The following is a 25078-nucleotide window of genomic DNA, read 5'->3' on the forward strand; positions in this document are numbered from 1 at the left end:
CGGGCCGCAACCACGTCATTCAGCAAAGGAGGCAACGGGTGTGATCGCGACCACAGCGCTGGGTGATCCAGACCACACGCATGTCAGGGCTGGTTTGTCACATACGAGCAGGGTGGCCGCATCATGACAGTCCACGCGTGAAAGACGTGATACTAACAGCACACCGGCAGCACGGTTAAAGGGGGACAAGTGGCCACCCGGCACCAGGCTGGAGAAATAAAAAACGTTAGAAAAAGCAGACAGGTTCGCTCTCGAAACATGAGGGAGCAGGTCCGAAGGCCAAGCAGCTGGCCAGCCCTGGGACCATCGAGACACCCCCGGGGTCCCCATGACCCACTGGGAGGGGAGGAAGAAATTGTCACCAACCCAGCCCACCTGGAAGGGGAGACTGCAGGGCACCTGGCCCTGGGGAGGAAAGGGGGGACTGAGCGCCTTTCCTAAACCCTCAGGAGAGTGAGGGAAGTGCGTCTCCAAGTCCCTGAGCAGGTGGGCCACACCCGAGGCTCCACTCTGGTTAGGTGGGGCCCCCTGCACCCCACTTGGCCACCACACTCAGCCTGGGCTGCACGGCTCCCTCCCTGAGAGCAACTGAAATTGTCTGACAGTGAAAGGACTCCGGGACTCCTTTTATCAGGAAAGCCCACTCACAGGAGGCAGCCTCCCTCATTTGTCCCGGCACCAGGGCCCTTTAAGCGCAGATGTGAGCACTCGCTGGGAAGGCAGGATCAGCCCGGGACCAGGGTGCCTAGTTCCCAGGATAGAACCTCATTGAGCTGTGGGGGCTTTATGGCTAATGGATCGTTTTACAGGACAATAGACGACGGAATTCGGTATCTCACACCAGCAGTGCCAACGATTTCAAATAATGACATTTTGATTGCAACATGCACAAGATAAACAGAGTCCTGTGAGTATCTGCTCAGAGAAAATGGGGAGTCTCAGATGGGGGTGACGTCTGACGGGGGATGTCCAACCCCAGCCTGCTGGCAGGACCAGGTGCTCTCTCTGCGGGCTGTCCCCACCTCACCAGGTTCCCAGGGGGACTGGGGGTGGGTCAGCATCCCGAAGGTCCCCAGCTCCAGGGCCCGGTTCACAGGAGCTGGGAGCAGACTGCACACACAGCCAGCCCACTTTAATTAAGGAACGGACTTTACAAGACGAGCGGTGTGCGCTGCAATTAAACACTGACTTGGAGGCTTCTGATCCCCAGCCCCGGTGTGCCTCAGACCCACGAATTATTTCTGTCATGTGACAGCACCGAAAGTGCCAAGTCACGTGTGCGCTGGTTTTTGACGCTGCTTTTGCAGCTGGTGGGGGCGGGGCGCTTCTCGGGTGGGGTTTTAAAAGGCAGAGCTGGGAAAGGGCCTCGTGCTGCCGCAACAGGGGCTCAGTTTTCAGGGACGCAGTGCCGGTGAGCACTCAGTTCCTACAGCAACAGCACCCGCAACCTCCCCCTCGCGGAACGGGCCTGAATTTCTGCTCCTAAAACAATGGGGGGGCGGGGGGAGCCACCCTCCCACGCTGCTGCCCGGGGCCCACAGCCAGAGAACTCCCCCTGCAGCAGGGCTTGCGCCAAGTAGGGGACGCCGCCCCAGGTTTACTTCTGCTGAAACGCACAGGAGGTTTAAACAGGAAAGAGCAGAGAGGGGCCTGCTGGGTGCACAAGCATCTGCGGGGGCAGGAGGCAGACAGCTCGGGCCAGGACATGGGGATGAGCTGGGTGCAGCCGGAGAGGGTGGCTGGGAGTCCAGGCCCGTCCTGGGGCTGAGAGAGCCAGGGCATCCTCAACGCAGGGAGGCTCCTAGCCTGTTAGCTCACTTCCTGCGTCCTCCATGTGTTTTCATTCATCACCCCGCATGCCCCAGACTCCCAAGGTCTACTGAACCTGGTGTGGACACACACAGACAGCAGAGGTCCCTGACGACCCAGAGGTGGCCCTGGTGTCCTGGACTTGCCCCTTAACTATAGGACTGGCTCTGGAGAGCTTTCAGATGGCAGGGTCTTTACAAGCAGGTCCCATTACCACCAGCAGTTCCAGCTCCCACACGTAAGAGCACTGGGGTCTCAGCTGATGCCCAGCAGGTGACGCGCACAGGGTGCTCGGGGCCACTCCTGGGGGTCGCTCTGGGCCCCGGTGCTTTGGGAAGGCTTAAGCTCCCGCAGGGTCAAGTCCCAGAAAGCACACAGGGGATGTGGTCCTGGGGATGCAGCTGCTGGCAGATGCTGGCCCCTGCCGGCCCGCTCCCCACCCCTCCTGCAGTGCCCACGCAAGGGAGAAGCTCATCATAGGTCAGATGTAGAAGCCAAGCTAACACAGACCCCTCTACCCACAGAGCTGCGGGGATCGCCCTTCCAGGGAACTGAAATCTGCCGACAGCAACCTCACTAACACAAGTTTGCCATGGAAACCAGGCATGCAGAGCTGGAATCTCTGACGGCTCGCCCACAGGACAGGCGGGATGGTGAGCGACTGCTGTGGGAGCAACCCCAAGGGGGGCCGCACGACTACGCTCAACCCCTAACCCAACACCACCAGTGGGAGGAGTTCGGGATGGGGACAACGCCCAGCGATGACACTTCTCAGAAGAACCAATAGTTTCTCAGAGTGGTTGGCAGGGAGCAAGGACAGGATTCCCATAACTGGACTGGCACTCCTGCCTGGAGCTAGGAACACGGGCCACCGGGCAGGCTGGTTTGGCTCCTGCTGCCCAAAAGCAAGAGTCCTGAGGTCCTGCAAGCAGTGTAAGCCAGCGCAGTGCTTCACTGTTCCAACTCCAAAGCGCCCACTTTGAACAAAAGACTCCAAGATGAAGGGCCATCTGCTCCTGCCAGACCAAGCCAGCGGGCTGTGCGACAGGCCAGCGACACCTGCGGCCACGAGTGGCAGACAGACAAGAGATGACTGCACCCACAGAGGCGGGCCGGGCTGCCCAGCCCCCGCCCAGACCCCAGCCCCTCCCTGCAGTGGCTAACATCCTCCTGGCCAGAGGGCTCTTCCTGGAACTGGGCCTCCAGGGGAGTAAGTCCCTAGCTCGGGAGCCTCCGGTCTCCCTGCTCCGGGCCTGCTCCCAGCCCGTGGAGGTCTCCCTGCTCCCACAGGGCACCTCCACGGGCTGACCTGCCGCCTCTCCTCCCACAGCCTCAGCCCTGCAGCCTCCCTGCCTCCGTCTCAGGAGTCTCAGCTGCCCTATGCCGCACACCTGGCCCCCCTAGCCCACTGGGGAAGGGAGTGGGGGGAAGGAGGGGGACACACGGTAAACTCCTGCGCTGACAGATGGCGCCTGTCCTGGTGTGGTTCATGCTGGGCCCGGAGTGAGCACTCAGTCAGGGCTTGAGATGACCCACCTCCTCCTACAACCTCAAAATCACCTCCATTCAGCACTCACCACACGGTGGCAAAGCTATGGTTCATCCACCCCTTTCCCTTCGCCTTCTGCGCAGGCAGGCGGACTACATTTCCCAGGACCCCGTGCAGGAAGGCGCGGCCACGTGACAGGCACTGGCCAGTGAGATATGGGCAGAAGTCCTGGGCGCTGCCTCCCTGGCCTGCCCACCAAAGTTTCAGGAACACTCCCTCATGCCAGCTAGGACGCCTCTGCCCAGGGTGACCTTGGAAGGCATGCATTGAAGGTGGCAGCACCTCTGCTGGCCTGGGTCCCTGGATTCCTGCAGCATCTCCTCCCTCTCCCATAAGAAACTGCCAGCTTGATTCCAGCTCAGCAAGGCTTGATTCGGTGATGTTTCAGGGACTCTGCAAGTAAAAGGTCCACTCTCTCCCATGCCTTCAAGTTCAGGCTGCCTTTGCCAACTGGGATGCAGCCTGTCCCCAAGGCTGAGCTCCTGACTAGCACATGCTCCAAGAACCCCCTACCCCTTCTGATTTGCTGGGTGATGCGCCAAGGGGCCGGGCAGGGCCGTGGTTAGGAACACAGGCTCAGCCCACAGCCTTGGCCAAGCCCCAGCCCCACCACTTTCGAGCTCTGCGGTCCCAAGCCACGGTCCAGCCAGCCTGCGCCCCAGCTGTGAAGGAGGACAGCGAGGGGCCACAGGCAAGACCACGAGTCACTCCAAGCACAGCCTGGCACACAGGAAGCATCAGACGTGGCCAATGCTGTCGCTCCATCCTGTTGCATTGTCACGTATGGTAATGCACTTCTCACACAAGCGGCAGGTAAAGAATGATACGATGCTTGCAAAAGCCCCAAACTGGGAGCAACCCTGTGTCCACCAACAGGAGAGCAGAGAAACAGAGGGAGGTACAATCAGACAACAGAAAACGCTACAGCTGCACAAGTGAGTACACCATCACAACATGCGACGAGGATGAACCCTCCTCACAGACTCTGAGCAGAAACGAAAGATAAAATCAATCCGCGTGGGGGTGGCTCCAACCCAGCCAGCACGCCGCTGTGTCTCCTGGGGACACAGACATATGTAGGAAACAGTCCAGAGAAGCAGTGACCCCCGTGACATGAAAGCTAGGAGGACGGTCTCGGCTTGGCTGTGTGTGGCAGGAGGCACGAAGGAAGGGGTCCAGGATGGGGGGTGGGGCTCACCTCCCCATGCTGTGCACGCTGGGCTGCACGGGGGCTGACTGGGGGTCACTCGGGACACTGTGTAAGTATCTATCTCTCTGGCAAGTCCACGTCTCGCATACTTTTCAGTATCATGTCAGGTGTCACAATGGAAACACACTGTGATGGGCACAGTTCTCAGGTGCCCCTGGGGCTCACATACCTGCTCTTGGTCCTTCCTACATCCCTCTCAGGGCTGCATGAGAGATTTCTATTAGAATTAAGGCCCCCAATTAGCAGACCCTCGAATAGGCAGGTTGCCCCGGGTGGGTCTGAGTTAATAAGATGAGTCCTGGAAAGGGGCCAGGCCCTCCCTAGGTCAGAGGGGCCACGTGGGTGGGTACCCCAGTGCTGGGGGGCCTGCCCCAGAGCCTGCCGACACTCGGCTCTGCCTCTGAGTCCTGACGCGAGGCGCCCGCTGGCCCCGCCGGGTGCTGTGAGCCGTCAGTCCGCGGAGTCAACTATGCAGCAACAGGAAACCAAGGCTGGCCGGCTCGGGAGGGAGGAAAGAAAGAGATCGGAGTTACCTGACGGAAGGACACCGGGGTGCCCACATCTGTCCAGTGGGCTGCTGGGCACCAGGAGGCTCTGCTCATTATTCTCTTCTTCTTCTTGACATTTCAAATATATATATATATATATATATTTTTTAAAAAGGTACATTTCAAAGGGAACAGTATGGGAAGGGGGCAGGCGGGACTTTATGGTAGAGACACCTGACCAACATGACCTCAGCCAGAGGAACAAGGTCAACGTCAGCAGTGACGAGGCATGTTGACGGCAGGCACCCCAATACGATGGATGAGACGGCCCCTCACGTGTGGTCCCTCCTCCCAGCACCCGGCACCCAGCACCCAGCGCCCAGTCCAGCCATGAGAAAGGAACCAGACAAATTCCGACCTACGGAAGCCCTGACCTCAGTCCTGCTCAGAGCCATCAAGGGCATCAGGAACAAGGAACGTCTGAGAACCTGTCACAGCCCAGAGGGGCCTGAGGAGACGTGACGCCTGGATGTCACGCAGGTCCTGGACGGGGTCCTGGGACAGAAGAGGACACCGGGGAAAAACAAGGCAAACTGAATGAAGCAGGACTCCAGCTGACAAGAACGCTTCCACACTGGCTCATTAACTGCAACAAACGTTCCAGCCTCGTGTGAACTAACCAGGAGGCAGGAGTGGGGTGCACAGGAACTCTCTGTACTATCTTCTCAGTTTTTCCGCCGTTCTAAAACATAAACGCTTCCAAGAAAGAGAGAGAGGGAGTATGCCACAGAACTGGATAAACAGACACGGCTGTGACAAACAGAAGGACCCAGGAAGAGCTCACAGTGGACCGTCTGCACTGGGCAGTCTCGTCGTGAGCCCTCCCACAGCCCACCCCACCCGCAGGAAGCAAAGCCATCGGCTGCGGTGACACTCGGCTGTCCAGACTCATCGAATTATCTGGAGTATCAGCAAATCCCCCACCCAGCCTCACTGGCTCTGGAGGAGAGCATATGGTGAGATTTTTCCTTAGCAGAAGGCTGACCTTCCTCTGCTGAGCGTGATGCTAAAATCGCTTTGCATTCCCTGAACAAACACCAACTGTGTCTGTCCCCGCCAGTGCCAGATTCAAGGAGCCAGCCTGCGGGGACGGACCCCGCTGCTGAGCGGGAGCCCCCAGGTAAGCGCCCCTAAACGTCGGGTTTCCCAGGCCCCCATCCCCCCATCCCCCCAAGGTGCACACGGCACGGGCTGTCACATACATAACTGTCCGGCTTTGCTGGGGCAGCTCCAGGCTACTAAGAGTATAGTCTGGCAAGTGGCAGTCAGACGACTGGGCTGATCTGTGACTCCAACCAAGCCATGCCAGGCTGCACAAAATTCTCTAAAATCACTCACTGTCATTCCCACGGGGGGTGAAAGACATGGTCCTCTTCTCACAGCCCAACGGCACGTGGTGCCCCACTCCGAGGCTCGAAGTTCTCTCCAGCATCAGGAGTTAATTTTCGAATGCCCAAACCAGCCGCTGGTGTTAGATTTATGAAGCGATCCTGATAAGCAGAAAGGCTCGGCTGGTGGCAGCAAGGATGACATCGTGGTCCCGACAAAAGCGGGCCACGGGCTCTCTAGGGAGGATGGGGAGGGACCCAGGCCAGAGGTACCACGGCTGTCCTGCCCGTGAGCCCCCATGTGTTCAGGCCCTCCTGGCCCTGTGTTAAACCACTTAACCCAGTGCTGCCCCAGGGATGTGACGCCAAACTCCAGGGCTCGCAGCTGCAAAGCCCACCTGAAAGCTCCTGGCCCAGGTTCTCGTGGCCCCGCAGCTGAGTCACCTCACCAGGTCTCCTGTCTTCTGGGCATAGTCCCCGGGGTGGGGCAGGGGAGGGGTGCCTGGGGACCAGACTCACAAACTGCCTGTGTGGGGACTCTCCTTTCCCTGAGATGCACGCACACGTCCTGCACACCCGTGCACTGAGTGCACGTGTGAGCACACGACACGCATGCATGCTCCAGGGTGCCCAAGAGCCATGGTTTGCCAGGGTCTGAAAGCGTCCAGGACACAAGACTCCAGCTCCATAGCCAAGGTAGTCACACTGGTCACCCTACACCAAAGTCACCCTGTGCCCTGGAAGGAGGCAGTGAGTACGTGGGTCAGGCACACAGGGAATAAAGGATGACCAGGCTGCCGCTGTGGCCACAGCCATCATCAAAAGAGATGACCGAGAAGGTGCTCCCTGCTGCTCGTGGCCCTGTACCTCAAACAGGGAAGCTGAGTGCACAGCGGGCCCAACAACACACTGCAGAGCCTCAGACCCAGGACCCACGGGCCGGGGAGATGGCCTTGGTGAGTCCTGCTCGCCACTCTCAGGGCCACACTTGGCCATTTGGGACAACAGCTATACTCTTGTAGAAGGAGGGCCTGTCTGCAGAAAGGGGACCCCCCCAGCCCCCGTTCGTAAAAACCCCAACGACCAGCTTCGGGCAAGGCTGCTGGGCAGAGGGCAGGGGAGCAGGGGCCGGGCCTTGGACAGGAGGACACTGCCACCATCCTTGTTACCTTATAACAAACAGGGGTCCCAACACCTCTCTACTCACTGGCAGTCTGATCTCCTGGGGAGTTTTCTGCCGAAAATACTGTTTCTGTTGCTGTGTTTCTGTCACCTTGGCTCAGGAGCTGGGGCTGAGGACGGGGAGCCTGGCTGGTTCCCACACCTGTTTACAGGCCGCCCTCGTCCTGGCAGGTCTCTTCCACCCGAGCTCCGTCCCCAGAGCCCAGCAGGCCTGCGAGTGAGGGGAGGAGGAAGGGCATCTACCTCCCCCGCATCTTGTACTGGTGACAGGGTTCAGTGCTGGGAAGCTGAGTTATTGAGGCCAGTCTGTGAAGCTGTCAGACTCGCACCAATCTCCAGTCCAGATGGACGCCCCGCCAGCCCTCCCTGTCACCACGGGGCAAAGGCGGTGGGGAGGAGCCACCCACGTCGCTGGAGGAGGGGCTATGCCTGAGTCAGGGAAGGCCCCCCGTCCCCCCGGTGGCCAGCTCTCGGAAGCCCTGAGGTCACACAGGGACCTCCTCCAGGCCCAGCACTCTCCAGCACCGGCCTTTGGGGCTGCTGCCTGGGCTGGCTTTGCTTGGCTCTGTCACCCCCAGACTTCCCCATTCTGTGGCTGGGGACAAAGCAGAGGCCCTTGCAGGGGACAGCGGCAGCACTGTGGTCCAGCAGCGCCACCTGCAGCCAGACCCGGGGAGCCTGCTGTGTGCGGCTGGGGAGGCGGGAGGGAGGCGCCGTCCCCCAAGGTTCACAGGCAGGAATGAATCAACACCGCAGAAGGTGCAGCTGGGAAGTGGGTGGGTCTGCAGGGAGGGGCCGAGGGGCCAGGAGGAGGGGCCAGGAGGCGGGGGGGGGCGGGGGGGGCCAAGGGACAAGAGAGCAGCCCAGCAGCCGCCTCCCCACAAAGATCCCTGCTCTGCCTCCTTAGGCTGCGGGCCCCTGAACCCTGAGTCCAGTACATCCAGCCTCGCTCTGAAGCAGGCCAGCACCTGCACACCCCCTCACATGTGCACAGGTGCACACATGCACACGTGTGTATACACACGCTCCCACATGCGCGCACACAGCCCACCTCCAGGTACGAAGTGCAGGCAGAGATGACTGGGCCTGCTGAGTGTCAAGTTTCCCAGCAGCAAAAGAAAGGCTGCCCAATCCTCTCCTGTGAAACTCCCCTGAGTGAAAGCGCCAGAGAAAAACTGTAGGTGCAACTGAATCAAAAGGAGAACTTCTCAACAACGTGCCCTGGTGCCACGCACTCAGGCTTCTTACAGGTTAGGGAGGGAGCAAAGCATCCCCTCCACCTACTGCCAGGAGGGGTCCGCCCATCACACCCCAGGACCGTCCAAGCGAGAGTGGGGCTTCCTTTGTGGGGGCACAATCCCAGAGACCCTCTCCTCTGGCCCTGACCTGGGGAGCTGGATGCCCAGGCAAACAGAAGCCAAAGAACGGGAGGAGCTGGGGAAGCCGAGAGAAAACCAACTGCAGAGTCAAGGGCCTGCCTGAAGGCCACGGTCATGGCCCAGACCACTCCCGGGGGGAACACTGTCTATCCCACCCTGGGGCCCTCCCACGGCATGCCCTCCACCCACACCCCCGTGGGCATGCTGGGCAGTGCCAGGTGCTGTGTGGATAGGACAGCGCTCATCCACAGTTCCTGCAGGCATGAGGGAGGCGGGCAGGCGGACTGGTCCTGGGACAGCTGAACCAGCACACACGGGCTCCAGGAGGACCTTGATGGGGGGCAGTGTGGTGCAGGCGTCTGGCCTGGCACGGCCCTGCAGGAGGAATCCTCTGAATCAGACAGAACCTCAGGAAGGACCCCTCTGCCTTCCTCCCGATGGCCACGACCTCCTGGCCTCGCTGCCCGACCGTCTGGGCGGCAGAGGGCCAGGTCTATTTTAAATCCCCATCCCTAAAGGGATTTTCAAGCTCTGAAATGCTTCAGATATTCTTAGCCTCGCTGCCTGAGCACAAGCACCACGTAATGCTGCTCTTTCGGAGCAAATTCCTTGCTCTTATCAACACCAGGCTGTTCACATCACTCTGACACACAAATCACACAACCAAAGTAGCAACAGACCCAGAAAGGCTCCATAAGATGCTGTAAACCTGGGTAAGTTGACACTTAAAAAAAAAAAAGTGCTGCCGAAATACTCCGAGATGTTTGTAATTAAACTCTGCAGACGCCAGAAGAGCACAGCGGTGTAATTAGGGAGACAGACGTGTGAGCACAGCCTGTGCAGAACAAGTCCCCAGGGCCCGGGGAAGGGCAGGACGTGGGGCCACCACTCTCCCAGAGACCCTTAGTGGCTCCCTGAGCTCCTGGCCCTGGGACAAAAGGACACCTCACCTGCCCCAGACCCAGGCTGATGTCCTCATAGGTCCAAGAGGCACTGCAGACGGGAGACCGGCTCCACACAATGTAGACCTCAGTGCAGCGGGGCTCTGAGAGGCAACGGGGTCACTGTGGTCCCAGCACCCAGGTCTCCTGATAGTCACCGAGCCCCTGCTCTGTGCCAGGTCCCTGCTGGGGATGGCAACATGGGGAAGAGGGGAACTGAGGGCCCTGCCTGGCAGGGGAAGACTGACACCAACATCAGACACGGCCAGTAGGTGGGTCACTCTGAAGGTTGAGCATGGGGTGCCGTGCCAACATCTGGGGTCCCCACCCTAGTCCCGGGGAGAGGGCAGGAAGAGCTCCCGCACGATGGCTGAGCTGGCTGACTGGATAGGGGGACAGGGCGGGCGGCACAGAGGCCCTGGACACCAGCCACACTCAGCCAGGGAGAGGGACACCCTCATTCAATCCCATCCCACAGGACCAGAAACCAAGCTCCAGGTCAAATGCCTTTTGGAGTGTTCCCTCTCTGTGCTCAGCGCTGTCCCCCCTGCATCCCCAGCACTCTCGGGAACTGGGCTGCGGGGAAGATAAAGGTGGGTGGTGGGTGGACACCAGGGGCCATCCCCGGCAAACCAGGGGTACAGCGTCAGGGGGCAGGTGTGCGGGGGGCTGTCCTGGGGGACACAGGCGACAGGAGGCGGATGAGCAGAGCATCAGCCCAGCTGCGTCACCTGGGGGCTGCTGTCCCTCACGTTCCCAGTATCTCCCCTCTCAGGGACCTTCACAAACCCAGTCCCACTGTCTTCCAATCGCACTCGACCCCAGCTGCTTCTCTGCCACCCCCACCTGCTCTCTCCTCCCCCGGGGTGCCTTCCCTGCTGCCTGGGGCCACATGTTCCCCAACTCTCCCAGAACACACTTGGCCACTGATCGCCTCAGCCAGCACGTGCCGGGACCCAGCAGTGGCTTCTTTCTTTCTTCTTCAAGGAAAAGGTGGGTTTTCTCCCCTTAGGACCCCTGTGTCTGGGAGACCCCAGCCAAGCCCAGGGCTAAGTGGAGCTGAGTGTTCCCACCACCCGCCCGGCAGAGGCTCCCTCTCCTTCCGCTGCTGTTCCCAGGAGGCCTCCGGAAAGATCACAGCCGGGTTGGGTGGAGGAGTCTATAAAAAAGACGAAAGAACCTGGGAAATTTCCACCACAGCGCCAGTGGGAAGGGCGGGAGCGCCATCTAGTGGCCCCCAGGGGAGCTGCGCCGGGGCAGGACTGGGAGGAGGATACTCAGACCCAGGCAGGCAACTGCCCTTCTTGCCACCGCCCCCACTGCAGGGCACCCCCCAGGCCAGCGAGCTGGGCCCAGCAGTACACACACTCACACACACACACACACACATAGGTACCTGATACACACGTATACGCATACTCTCACACACATACACATAGATACCTGATACATGCATGCACACGCTCACACACACAATAGATGTGTGATAGATACACGCACACACACATATACTTGATACACATATACACGCATACGCACACACACTCACAGATACCTGATACACACATATACATACACATACACATACTCTCACACACCACGTGTACAACCACTCACAAACACACTCATAAATATATACATACACTCACACAGAAACACAGAAACACATACACAAACACACACTCACACACACAAGCACACATGGACGCGGCCCCAGTCTGTGGATCCATCTGGACAAGGAGCCTGCATTCAACCCACCAGGCCCGTGGGGAGGACACTGCCTGCTGTGAGCTAGGGGAGGTGGGGGAGGCAGAGCCCCCCAGGAAGGGGCAGATCCTCCTCACCCCACAGGTGTGGGCCTGCAGCAGAACTCAGGGGCCTCCATGCAGTCCCAGCCCAGCCTCGCCGTGGAGGGAGGAGGGGAGGGACAGGGTGGCTGCACAGCCCCTGGGGCCACCTGGGCAGCTCTGGGACGGCATCACTGACCAGGAGACACTTCCACTCTGGTGTGCCAGACCACACTTGGTGGGCATGAGATTCAGACCTTTGTTCAACCATTATCAGCCATCCCATCAATCTCTCCCCAGATTTTCCCCAAAAGGCAAATACCTCCCGGGCTGGAGGTTCTGATGATCAGGGGCTGATGCAAAGCCACAGGAGGCCACGAGAGGAGAGAGGTGGACTAAAAACAGGAAGCCCATGGAACTGGAACAGGATACCAGCCAACGCACAAAGCAGCACAACTCAAAGGCCAGAGGCCTGCGGGCAGCAGGGTAATGGCCCCAAAGACCCTGATCTCAGGATCCTTATCAGAGGGAGGCGGGAGGTAAGAGTCAGAAGTGGGAGATGCTGCACTGCTGGTGGGGAGGATGGAGGACGGGGCCGCGAGCCAGGGATGTGGCGCCTGTAGAAGCTGGAAAAGGCAGGAAATGGATCCCCCTCCAACCCCCGGAGCCCGCATAGGAACGAGCCCTGCCCATGCCTGGGTTCAGCCCCGTGAGACTGGGTCCGACTCCTTACTCCAGGACCATCAGGGAACAAACGGACACTGAGTTAAGCCACCAGATCTGCGGTCCTTTCTTACAGCAGCCCTGGGAAACCCACAGAGCCAACCACACTGCTGCCCAACTTCCCTAGCCATCTGAGTGGGAACCACTGCCAGCCAGCAGAGTGGGGGCTCCGCTCTGTCCACATCAGAGGCGAGGAGAGGGTGGTCACACAGACTGTGTCCCACCCAGGCCGCCTCCTCGCTTCCAAGCCCTCCACTCAGAGGGCCTGCTCCTACCCCTCCAGCCAAGGGCTCCAGGGTGTCCTGGTGACTTAAGGGGGCAGGGCCTCCCTTGGGCCAGAGGGCACAGGCTCAGCCACTCGGGGCTCAGCTCTCCACTGGGACAGCAAGGTAGGGGAGGCTTGGCCAGGGTCCACCTGGGTCCCTGTTGTGCCATGTCCCCCACACCTTGTATAGAAAGAAGAGGGCTCACCAGCTGAGCTCCCAAGCCCCACAATCTGCTCCCAGGCTCCTGCTTCCTCCGCCCCCCTGGGAGCCAGAATGATCATTGTGACAACAGAACCTTCCAACAGTGGGGAGAGGCTGGGAGCTGCCAAGGCCCCAGCTCAGAAGTCTCTGCCAGAGACGACAGTGAGCAGAGCGGCTCCAGCCGTCCTGCCAGCAGAAGCTGCACGCGTGTGAGGTGAGCACTCAGCTCAGAGACTCCAGAATGTCCGATCCAGCCTGCAGGGCTCACTGCTGACAGAGCGGCCGTCAGGGCCTGGCACGCCCACCACCACCCTCCAGCTTGCAAACAGCAGGGGGCCTGCTGCTAAGCCCACCCTGGAACGGGAAGCCAAGAGGGAAGTGAGGGGAGGCTAAGTGCGCACGGCCCCCTGGCCCCTGCCCGCGGCCCCAGAGCCTCCACGTGGCGCGGTGCCCAGGAGGAGCTACAGGAAGCCAGGCACGAGCCACCGTCCAGGGGGAGGCACTGCAGGGGCAAACCACAGGCTCGGGGGTCAGGTCGCTCATTTCTGGGGGACATGCATTCCTCTAGAGCTACCAGAGCCTCCTAGCTGTTGCCTCCCCCACCCGACAGTCCCGGCTGCACCCCCAGGGCGCCGCATGAAAGCCATCCTCCAGCCCACCCGGCCACCCACCCTTGCGCCCTCCCACCTCAGAAGCGGCCGGCGGGGCTGCGGCCCACCCTCACCAGGACTTGGGCTCCCCGAAGTGCAGGTAGTTGATGCTGTACAGGTCCATGTCCTCTGTGTGCCAGGCAAAGGTGGTCTTCCACATGCCGAAGTACAGGTAGGGGGTGTTGACGCCCTCGATGATGGTGCCGCACTCACGCTCCACCATGTCCAGGATGGTCCGCAGGTTCCCAATGTTCCACTGCGCCACGTCCTGCAAGGGTGGCGAGCACACGGTCAGCCGGCCCCAGGCACCCAGACACAAGCCGGAGAATGTAAGACACCCAGACCGTTCCCTCCGTGTCCCGGGCCACAGCGTGAACCCCGCCAAGGGCCCAAGAGCCAGCAGTCAGCCCCAGACCTGCCCACTTCAGAGCCTTGCCCACCCAGCAACCAAAGCCCACCCTGGGCTGCTCACATCCCGCAGAACTCAGCCCCCTGCCCTGTGCCTGGCAGCCAGGCGTGATTTTCTCTGGATCCCACGGTAAGCTGTACCTTAATTGCAGGCAATGAAGGCCATGGTTTGGCTGCGAATGATTAACGTGCCTTGAACTCAGTGACACCCAAGGAGGAAGGCGATGCCGAGGTGGGGGCTCCCCAGCAACAGGGCCAGACAGCCCCCCCCACCACGCCTTCCCACAGCGGGAGGAGACGGCGCTCAGGACCAGGCAAACGAGGCTGGGACCCCCACCCCCAGGCTCATCTGTTCCCAATGCCACAAGCAAAGAAACCCCGCCTGGTCATAAGAGCTCATAAAAATCCGCTTTCATAGACTTCCAGTCCCCAGAGAACCCTCGGGGCGGTTGAGATGCGGAGTGTCCTTCTTGTCCCACAGGTGGGGGAGGGGGCTGGCGATCAGACCCTCACTGCATGAGCATGAGAAACCCAGGGTCACCTCGAACAGAAGCTGCCCAAGGTCAGGGAGCACCAGCAACCAGTCGCCACACCAAAGCCCTGTCACTCGCCCTGCCGTCCAGCCCACGTGGCCACAGCGTGGCTCCAGGCAGGGGACCTGCGGTCTAGACCAAGCTGGTGATAATGCATCTGTGACTGGGGCAAGTAGCTTTCTGCTCTGGGCCTCAGGTTCCCCATCTGAAAAAGGAGACTGCTGCTCCAGGTCAGGCACGGCAAACGCATGCACCAAAGCCCTGAATTCTCTTCTAGAACCTATGGCAGGCTCACCCGCTGAGCTCAGCCTTGGCCCCGCTGAGCCTGCACTTGGCAGCCAAACCCTCTGTGAGGCCATCGCTGTGGCCACCTATAGGCGGCACATAAGAGCAAACCCGGGAAGGGAGGGTCTAGCTCAGGGGTAGAGCACGTGCTTAACATGCACAGGGCCCTGGGTTCAATCCCGATACTTCCATTAAAAAACAAATAAGCCTAATTACCTCCCTACGACCCCAGAAAAAAGAAAAAAAAAAAGAGCAAACCCAGACGTTCTCATGGGATGAGGCTCCAATTTCTGAATTTTTATTTAAAAACAGTAATTTTGGGTCCTTGAGAGAATGACAAGTTAAGGCACAGACTCAAAGAAACTATTTGGAAAACACACATCTGGTAAAGGACAGGCACCCAAAATATAGGAAGACCTCTTCAAACTCAACAGTGAGAAAACCTACTCAAACCTGAGCCAAAGACCTGAGGAGACAGCTCACCAGGGAAGACAGAGGGCAGCTCAGCACGTGAAAAGAGGCTCCACGTCCCACGTCATCAAGGAAACGTGTGTTAAACCCACAGTGAGGCACCGCCACACACCGACGAGAACGGCCCGACTGCAGAGGCCTGAGAGCATGCGACACCGGCGAGGACGTGGAGCGCAGGAACGCCGGCACCACTGGTGGGGCTCCAGCCACGCTGGAGGACAGGCTACAAAACTAAACTCCCACCGTGCGGCCCAGCAATTGCACTCTTTGGTATTTACATGAAGGAGCCAAGAACTTATGTCCACACAAAAACCTGCAACAGCTGTTTATAGCAGCTTTATTCATAACTGCCCAAACCTGGAAGCAACCAAGATGTCCTTGAGTAGGTGAATACACCGTGATACATGCAGGCCATGGATTGGTTTTCAGCTCTAAGAAGAAACAAGCTATCAAGCCATGAGAGGACAAGGAGGAATTTTAAATGCTATATACTACATGATTCCAAATACAGGACATTCTGGAAAAGACAAAATTATGGAGACACTAAAAAGATCACAGACTGGAGGAGGTGGAGCGACAGACAGGAGAGCACAGAGGAGTTTCAGGGCAGGGACTACCGTGTATGACCCCACAATGCTGAGTGGAAGTCCTTACACATTTGTCTAGACCCCCAGAAAGCACACAACCAAGACTGAACCATGGACCTGTGTGAACCCAGGCATCCAGGTAACACACGCATGGCTCTGGTGGGGGATGCTGACCGCGGGGGAGGCTGTGGGTGTGGCGGGCAGCGAGCATACGGGAACCCTCCGTCCCTTGCTCTGCTGTGAACCTAAAACTGCTCCAAAACGTAAAGTCTATTAAAAATAATAATAATAATAATATAATAATAATAATTATTATTATTATTATTATAATAGAGAGAATAGCCTTCTCCACAAACACTGCTAGAACTACTGGACGTCCACATGAAAAAGAATGAATTTGGACTCCTTCCTCATCCCATATATAAAAGTTAACTCAAAATGGATCACAGACCTAGAGGTAAGAATTAAAATTGTAAAATTCTTAGAAGAAAACATAAGGGCAAATCTTCACGACCTTGGAACTGGCAAAGGATTTTTAAATAAGAGACCCAAAGCACAAGCAATAGAGGAGAAAACAACAGATAAACTGGCCTTCATCGAGTTAAAAGCTCCTGTGCTCCAAAGGACACAACCACGAAAGTGAAAGGACAACCCACAGGATGGGAGAAAACATTAAAAAATTACCTGTCAGGTAAGGGACTTGTATCCTGAGTGCATGGAGAACTCTCACAACTCAATAATAGAAAGACAAACAACCCACTTAGAAATGGGTAACACACCCGAATAGATATTTCTCCAAAGAAGAAATACAAATGGTCAACAAGCACGTGAAAAGCTGCTCAACATCATTACCACCAGGAATGCAAACCAAAGCCACAAGGAGACCCTACTTCACACCCATCAGGATGGCTGAAGTTAAAAAGACACCGTAACAAGTGTGGGCCAAGTGCGGAGAAACCAGAACCCTCACGCACGACGGCTGCTTTGGCAAAAGCAATCAGAGTTCCTCGGAAAGTTAAACACGGAGTTACTATGTGACCTGAAACTCCACACCCAGGTATGAGCCCAAGAGAAATGAAAACGTGTCTGCTCACAGACTTGAACATGAACATTCACAGCAACATTACTCATGAAAGCTAAACAGGGGAACAACTCAAGTGTCCATCAGCTGGTGAATGGATAAGAAAATATGGTCCATCCACACAACGAAGCATTACTCGGCCACGAAAAGGAGAGAAGGACTGACACTCGCCACCACGTGGACAGACCCTGAGGACTCGATGCCCAGCGAGAGAAGGAGACACAGGACGACAGTGCGTGAGTCCACGGACGTGAGGCGTCCAGAACAGGCCAGTCCGCAGACACAGGGAGGGGCTCCTGGCTGCCAGGGGCCGGGGAGGAGACGGGGCATGCCTGCTCACGGGGATGGGGCTTCTTTTCTGGGGTGATGAAAAAGTTCTAAAACTGACTGTGGTGATGGCTGTCCAACTCTGTGACTACACCAAAAAGCACTGAACTGTGCACTTTAAATGGGTGAATTGTGTGAATTATAACTCAATGATGCTTAAAAAAACAAACAGTAAGTCAGAGAATCAACAAATGAACAAACCAATCCAACTAGCTCAAACTTTCCAAAACTCTCCATGGAAAATGATAATCAGGCATCTGACTTCAAACCCATCCCACACAAGAGCACGTGAACTTCAGTTCTCCCACCCCGTCAGGCTGTTGGGGTCAAATTCCCTTCTTAGAAGTCACAATTCATAAACCGGGCAGCAGAGCCACAAGCTGGGATGAGCAGCTTTATTGCCCACCCACTCGAGACCACATGGCGCCCAGAGCACGAGAGAGCAGGGTTGAGTCGATAAGTGTTCCGACCAGAGACCACCTTCACAGGGCCTTGGTGTGGGGGTGCCAGGAGGCAGAGGGGCCCCCCGGGGAGTGGAGAGGCCAGATCTCAGCCCAGACGCTTCCCATGCAGAACACACCCAGGACAGAGGTAGGCTTCGGAGGTTGGAAATTAACCCCAGTAGATCCACTGGAGGTTATCAGAGGTCCCCCAATGTTAAACCATCCCTTGAAAACACGGCCCCGCTCAGACCTCCCTCTGCTTAACACCAGCACCTTCCGGGGCCTCGGCATCAAGCCTCGAGCAGGGCCGGACTCGCCTTTGGACAGGCCACAGACAGCACAGGCCTGCAGGCCGAGGGGTCAGGCACCCCGTCCTGCTCTCCCAGGTGTCTCCAGGGCCCCCCCAGCACAGCACAGGGACTGGACGTGGAGGACCCAGGGGCAGTCCAGCCAGCTGAGAACTCGGGCTCCCAGGTCTCCAGGAAGATGGAGTGAAAGAAACTCAAGAAGAAAAGCACTGGGACAACCGAGAATTCGAAGGCCCCTGGGAGAAGGGAGGGAATGCCATCTTCTGAAAACCGCTCTGTGGCCAGGCTGCTAGGCCCGCTGCCGAGCGAGGGACGCCGGACCAGGGCAGGGGCCGCGCTGCGATCAGGCAGCAAAGACTCTGCAAACCACCGGGTTCCTTCCTTGCCTCCTAAGCTTGGCCCACGGCTGTAACCAGGTCCCACACAGAGGCCCAGCTGAGCTTTCCCGTCACCCTAGCCTCCAGCGTCAGGACGCAGCGGGCTCTGGGCTCGCACTGCTCGCCTCCACCCTCCTCCAGGGCACCAGCTCTGTCCCCCAGCCCCTCGGCCTCGGGGACTTACGTCGTCGTACAAGGAGCCGCTGATGTCGGCCCCATAGATGGGGGACACGAAGGTGAGGTTCTTCCAGTACTTGCGCTCCAGGTCGTCGAAGTCCTGGTGCCGGGGGGTGCAGTACCTGGGGACAAACAGCTCACTGAGCATGGCCGGGCTCAGGGTGCCTGCTGGATCCCCCAGGGTGGGGCTCTGCTCAGACACCCGCTGCCCTGGCGAGGGCACAGCCCAGGAGAAGGCGGGTGCGCTGTGATAACTGCCAGGAGGGGAGGGCACGGGTGGGGAGGGGGCCCACTCGTCCCAGCACACCAGCTACCCGGCCTGGGGTGCCCAGATCGGACCACAAGCCAGGGACTGGGAGCAGGAGGAGGGCAGCGGGTTCTGACAGTTCTTGTCCTTCCGCGGCTCCGCAGACGCCCACAGCACCGACCGCGGGCAGCGCACCATGCGGGCCGGGGACAGCGTGTGAGGGGCAGACGAGCCTGCTGTCCCAGGACGTTTGTGTGAGAGCAGAGACTCCCAGACACGCACAGATGATCCCAGTGAGCAAGGGAGGCTGGGAGCGACAGACAGCAGGGAGTGAACGGTGGTGTGTCCCCGTGTGTGCCCACGTGCGCCGTACTGAATCAGGAAGCGGCACTCGGGGTGACGCGCCAGAGAGCCCTTCTATGAGGAGATGCCGTCAGAGCAGACACTGGGGGGTGGGGGGCACCCCAGGGAAGGGGACGAGGACGAGTCCTGGAGCGTGGGCCTCGCAGTCAGCGCTGAGAGCAGCGCGAGGTGGACGTTGTGGCCCCGGGTCAGGTGAGGGTCCGGATTTTGTCCCTTGAGAACCGAGGGACAGTGAGCACGGGGTGCTGAGACCCAGCCGCTGCACAGAGCAGGCTTTGTGGGGGCTGTGGGGGCCCCGCCCTGTTTCCCAGGCCCCGGGGACTGGGCTTCCCCCTGCAGGTGTGGCTTCGCTCCCGCGCGCCCGGGCCCGCGTACTTCTCGCTGTTGGCCAGGCGGCGGTACTCCCCGACCGTCATGGCCTTCTTCTGGATGTTGTACTGCGTGAAGAGGCCCGACTGGCCAGTCACCACCTGCTGGATGGGGGCCGGGATAACTACGTCGTCAATGTCGTCGTAGGTCTGCCGTGGCTTCCACTCCTTCGGGGGGATGACCTGCGAGACCAAGAGGAGGTCAGCTGCACCGCCATGGGGTCAGCTGCTCAGGACCAGGCGCCCGGCAGCATGTGTCCACTACACCATGCTCTCAGGAGGTCCGGGGCCAGGCTGACCTTGGCACCACCTGCTTGTGCAGGGCTGGGCCCACCTCTGCGTAGGGCCAGGGCCTGGAAAGCTGGAAGCAGCCCCCAGAACCAGAGGCCGACCCGACAGGTCTCTGCGTGGTCACTAAGTGGGCAGACAGAAGTGGGATGGGCTGTGGGCAATGGTGCCTGGGGCTCGGGCTCTGCCACCACTCCGTCTGGTCACCACGTGCCTGGCTCAGGACCCCATGCGGAGGAGGCCCCAGAGCAGAGACAAGCACTGCGGTGCACACTCGCTCCAGGAGCCCCATTCGGTTGACACCGGCTGGGGCTGATCACAGCTCTAGGTGCTGGGAAGACAAAGGTCCCTGAGGGCCCAAGTCCTGACTGGAGGGAGCATTACATAAATCTTGGCAAGAGCTGCGGAAACTGCAGGAAGGTAACAGGTTCCAAGTCCTAAGGATAAAGGACAAAGCAGGGCTGAGTGAGCTGTCCAGAGGCCAGAGGGTGACAATTTCAAGTGGGAGGAGGCCTGAGAAGGTCCCTCTGCAGCTCCCCACACCCCTGCCCCACAGCAGCCCTGCCCCAACCCGCCCCCGCCCCAGGAAGGCTGGACCCTTGGGAATGGACTTAACCCATCCAGTTTCCTCTCCACCAGTAGGAGGCGACCTCTGTGCAGGCCCCACAGGGCCTGGGTGGGTGTTTGCAAGCCCCAAACCACTTTCTAGGGCACCCAGCGGGGCCACCCCACAGCTCTGGGAAAAGGAACCATTTCTGGTGCATCAGCCAAGCACCCTGGGGTAGCTGAACCCTCACACAGCTCAGGGCCATGAGGGACGAACACGGTGCTGATTTTGCCAACGGCTTCCAGGGCAGCTGAAGTTCACTTGCCCTCCCAAGGACCCCACTGTCACACTGGTACAAGGAAACGTTTCGCTTGGCAACCAAAACACTTACTCTCCAGGAGCCTGCAGACAGTGGGCACTGCCCGCTGCCAGCACGCCTGGGGCTCCACCCCATTTACATACAGAAGTAACATCAGTGGCAGCCATGGGGCTCCTCACCAGGGCAGTCCTGCCCCCCAGGGGACACCAGGTGGTACCTGGGGACATACGTGGTCATCACGAAGGGGGGATCTCCTGGCATCGAGTGGGTAGGGCCAAGGATGCTGCTCCACACCCTCCAGTGCCCAGGATGCCCCCACAGAGAATGATCAGCCCCCACTGTCAGCAGAGCCCAGGGGGACCCTCATTTAGAGTTAAATGGGGATGAGTCCCTCCCGGAGGATACAGCTATTCAGTCACACCATGGGTGCCCGGGGTGACAACAGAGTGCTGGGGTCAGCCTGACGGTCGATGGTTTTCTTAGATTCCCAGCGAAAAAAAGAGTCAGATGATGAACGAAAATACTCATGGCTGGAAATGCAAAAAATCAAAGAAAGAGAGCCTGAACCTCCAGGATATGGGATGTTCTTGCAGGAAAACGGGTTGTATGTGGAGGGATTCGTGGCCCTGAGCTGCTTTTCCACCACGTGGCTGATGTCTCCTCTTCACCGAAAAGCCTGAGACTCCTCCTGGGAGAAAGTGCATAGACCCCGGACCGGCTCTGGCACCCCAGGGGCTGGCCCACCCCAGGTCTGCTGGAGAAGGGCCCTCACAATCCCGGACTGCAGGATGAACAGGACGCTGCCCAGCCCCTGCTCTCCAGGTAGAGCGCTGGGCCCATTCACATTCCCACAGGCTCTGCTGTGTGACATCTGGAGACCAGGGAGGAGCCCGCAGACACACTGGATGCCTGGTTCACATGTGGGAACCGCACCTTCCGGGGCACATGCTAAGCAGATTCTGGAAAGGCCATGGGAACGGAGGGCCACGTCCAGCTGGTCAGGGACTCAAAGCCGTTCTGCAGGTGGCAGACCCGGCTGCTGAGAGGCGCCAGGGCATCGCCTGGCTACAGGGACCGTCCACAGGCACTGAGGGCACAAAGCCCCGTGACCACTCCCCCAGGACCCCCCATGGCCCATCGGCCCACCATTCCCCCACGCCATGCCCCTCCCTGGCTCCCCCCCACCTCAGCACCTCCCAAGCAGCCTGCGAGGCCCAGCCCTGGCCTGCAGGGGCCAGAGACCCACCTGGGAACAGGCTCCCAGAGCACACGCAAAGCCGCCAAGAAACATGACCAGCCGCCCCAACGGCGCCCGTGGGGACCCCACACGCCCAGAGTCGTGTCTAGCTCCGGGCCCTGGCCCGCCCGCCCCTGCCAAGCGCCCACCCCTACCCAGCTGCCTAGGGCCTGACAGAGCTTTCATTGCGGGGGCATCAAATGCAGCTTTGATGGAAAAAGAAACCCTAACACCATACCCCCACACACACAGCAGAAGGGCAGTCAAGGCCGAGAGACCAGGGTGAAGGGGACGCCCAGGCTATAGAACTTGCTCCAGGCCCTGCGTCCCTTATCCAAAGAGGCTGGCAGCCCTGAGGGCCTAGGGCCCTTGTCGAAACGAAGTGGGGGTGCTGAAGGCCGTGGTACGTGTCTCCCTGGACCTGTCTGTCCCCACAGTGGCAGGGAGGTGGCTGAGGGACTAGTGGCACCGGCACCCTGTCCTGCCAGGCGGGAGCAGAGTGCATGCCCATGCGTGTGTCGACTGTGCGACTGCACCGCAGCATCTCTTTCTTGGCAATGGCGGGGGAGCTGCTCCTGCCTGCCATCACCCAGAAGCCTGTGCCCACTCCAACCCAGCCCTTCCAGAGAGAATTTCCCACATCAAAGAGAAAACAGCAAATAAAACACCACTTGAGAAGACTGAAAAGGAACATGCAAACTAAGGACAGAAAGAAAATATGCCCTGAAAACATCTGCCTCACAGAAACATCCAGTCCCAACGGGTTCCTAACAATGCAAGTCTGAAACCAAGACAGCAGAAGGCCCGGCCAGAATGGCTTGTTTCCCACCAAAGCAAGCAGGAAAGTGGTCCTCGGGCACTCAGAGCTCACAGCGGAGACGCGGGGCTCATGGGAGGGGCAGGAGGCGGCACAGGAGAAGGAAAAGGGCAGCGGCAGAGTAGAGGTGTGGATGGCAGGGGTGCCGCGGTCACAACACATGCGAGGCTGCACCCAAAGAAGATGCCGGAGCCGGAGATGACGGAGGAGGAAGGAGGGGAGGGTGCCGGGAATTCACAGGTGCAGCTGATGGGGCACTCCATTATGGTAACAAGATTCCAACACAGAACAGCAGCTGCACGCTGGCAAACACGGAAGTAGGTCAGAGACAGGAGACCTTCCAGTCACAGGAGCCGCCCCCACCAACGCATCTGGCCTGAGTCTCCCCTCACCAGCTGGGGCACCTGCGACGGGCAGGGGCGGCAGGAAAGGGTCACCCAAAGACTGACACCAGCCAATCGATCAAGCCCCAAACAGGGGCTCTGAACCTGCAAGAACCCCAGACCTGGGGGTCCAGAGCCACAACTCCAGACCCCGATGGAATGTTCTGCTGGGTCTGTGCTGTCACGGGCACAAGGGACCAAAACCAAGGGGAGGGGACGGAAGATGCCACGGGCCCAGGCTCTCCTCATCTGCGCGGCTTAGATTAGAGGCACGGACATCACACAAGCAGCCCCACTGGGCAGGGCAGGTTAGGGAGGAAGGCCAGCAGCCTTGGCCTCCCACTCCCGGACATAGGCGGTCACTGTGGGGGACAGAGCAAGGCCACCGGCCTCCTGCTTTCGTCCAGCCCAAGAGCTAAAGCCAGTGTTCTTTTTCTTTTTTTCGTTTTCAAATGGTTGGAGGGAAATAACAGGCTATTTCAGGACAAGTGAAAATTCCATGAAATGCACATTTTGGTGCCTATAAGTCAAGTTCACGGCACACAGCCACGCCTGTGGGGTGTTGGGCCGTCTACAGCCTCAGAGCTGAGTGGTGGCGACAGACCATCCAGCCCAAGAGGCTGAAAAGATTGATTATCTGGCTCTTGGCAGAAAAAGTTTACAGATGCCCAGCTTAAATAACAGAGAACTGGGTGTCTCAGATAAGTGACAGTCACACAGGAAGCCACCAGAAGAACCCAAAACAGGTTCCAAATCTCCAGGTTATCTGCTGAGCAAAGCCTCACACACACGTTCACGGAAATGCAAAGAAACTCGGCGCCTGTCTCCAGGACCTGCTCCGTGCACAGGAGCACCCCTGGTAAAAGCGACACAGGCGAGCTGTCTGCATTCACACACGCACACACGCGTGCACTCGTCCACGTGATGTGCCATGGGAGGAGACCAAGGGCTTGGCGCGGTGCTGCTCAGGCAGAGGGGCTGGGGTTTCCCTCTCTGCCCCATCGCGCTGTTTGAATTTGCCCCACACAGGCTTTACAGTCTCAAAAATGTTTTAACTAGGAACATAAACACAAAATGTAAGCCCTCCCTGGCATCCACTCCCCCAGGGCGTCACCCACCTTGGCCAGGCCCGCCCGGTGGGCTCCCTGGGACTCGATGTAGGCCACGTATTTGTTGAAGTCCTTAAACTCCTCCATGGTTGGGCGGAAGGTCATGATTTTACAACTCGGGTTCTGGGCCCCGTGATCCTCAGACCCCATGGCTGCAGCTGAGGGACGGGCCACACCTGCAAGGGAGACAAGAGAGAATGAGCGTGTCTGCACCGCCTCCACGGGCCCGCTCCCTTCTCCCCTGGAGATACCCAGAGGCCGCGTAGCTGAGAGGGGAGAGGGGAGCCTGAGGCCCACTTCAGCGCTTGCAAAGAGGACCAAATTACTTCAACCAATTACAAACAGAGGTGGCCCCGTTCTATGAGCCCACGGATGCTGGAAGCCAGACCCTCACTTCAAACAAGGGGCCTCAGAAATGAAAGTTTTCCTTTCAGGGCCTCATCCAGATTTGCCAGCATCAGCTTCAGGTCGACGCCTCTACCTTGGAGCAGGGACCCAGAGGCAGCAGCGCAGGACGGGCTGGGAAGGGAAGTGAGGCCGTGTGCGAGCCCCTACTCGGGCAGGGCCTCGTGAGCAGCTGAGCAGCTCGTGGGTTGCTCCAGTCCCGGCCCGGCTGCTGTGAGCGAGCCCAGACCCCCGTGAGCCATGGGCAGCCCGAGACCAGAATCTGAAACCAAGGCAGCAGAAGGCCCGGCCAGAATGGCTTGTTTCCCACCAAGTCGCCCTGGGACAAAACCATGTCTGGATGTTTCTGCACAGAAGGGAAGGCATGGTGGGTCTGCCCGGCCCACCAATCACTGCCAGCACCAGAAGGGCGGGGGAATCGGGCT

The 25078-nt window shown here is 59.0% G+C and overlaps 1 protein-coding gene and 1 long non-coding RNA gene across 7 annotated transcripts in view; one reads left to right on the forward strand and one right to left on the reverse strand.

The window, feature by feature from the left end:
• KDM4B (lysine demethylase 4B) overlaps positions 1-25078 on the reverse strand; it is a 121588-nt gene that overhangs the window by 61482 nt on the left and 35028 nt on the right. For all 6 annotated transcript variants that reach the window (XM_072947906.1, XM_072947910.1, XM_072947904.1 and 3 more), the window contains 4 exons: positions 24258-24424; positions 19556-19731; positions 18578-18692; positions 13648-13841 (listed from right to left, as the gene is read on the reverse strand). In XM_072947906.1, coding sequence (XP_072804007.1) covers positions 13648-13841; positions 18578-18692; positions 19556-19731; positions 24258-24398 — 626 coding nt within the window. In that variant the 5' untranslated portion in view covers positions 24399-24424. The remainder of the gene's footprint in view (positions 1-13647; positions 13842-18577; positions 18693-19555; positions 19732-24257; positions 24425-25078) is intronic.
• On the forward strand, positions 13069-14400 carry LOC140688485 (uncharacterized). The gene is made up of 2 exons (XR_012063215.1): positions 13069-13137; positions 14134-14400. It is a non-coding gene; the product is annotated as an uncharacterized lncRNA (long non-coding RNA).

Source organism: Vicugna pacos, chromosome 22 (assembly GCF_048564905.1).
Source record: "Vicugna pacos chromosome 22, VicPac4, whole genome shotgun sequence".
NCBI classification, from domain to species: domain Eukaryota; kingdom Metazoa; phylum Chordata; class Mammalia; order Artiodactyla; family Camelidae; genus Vicugna; species Vicugna pacos.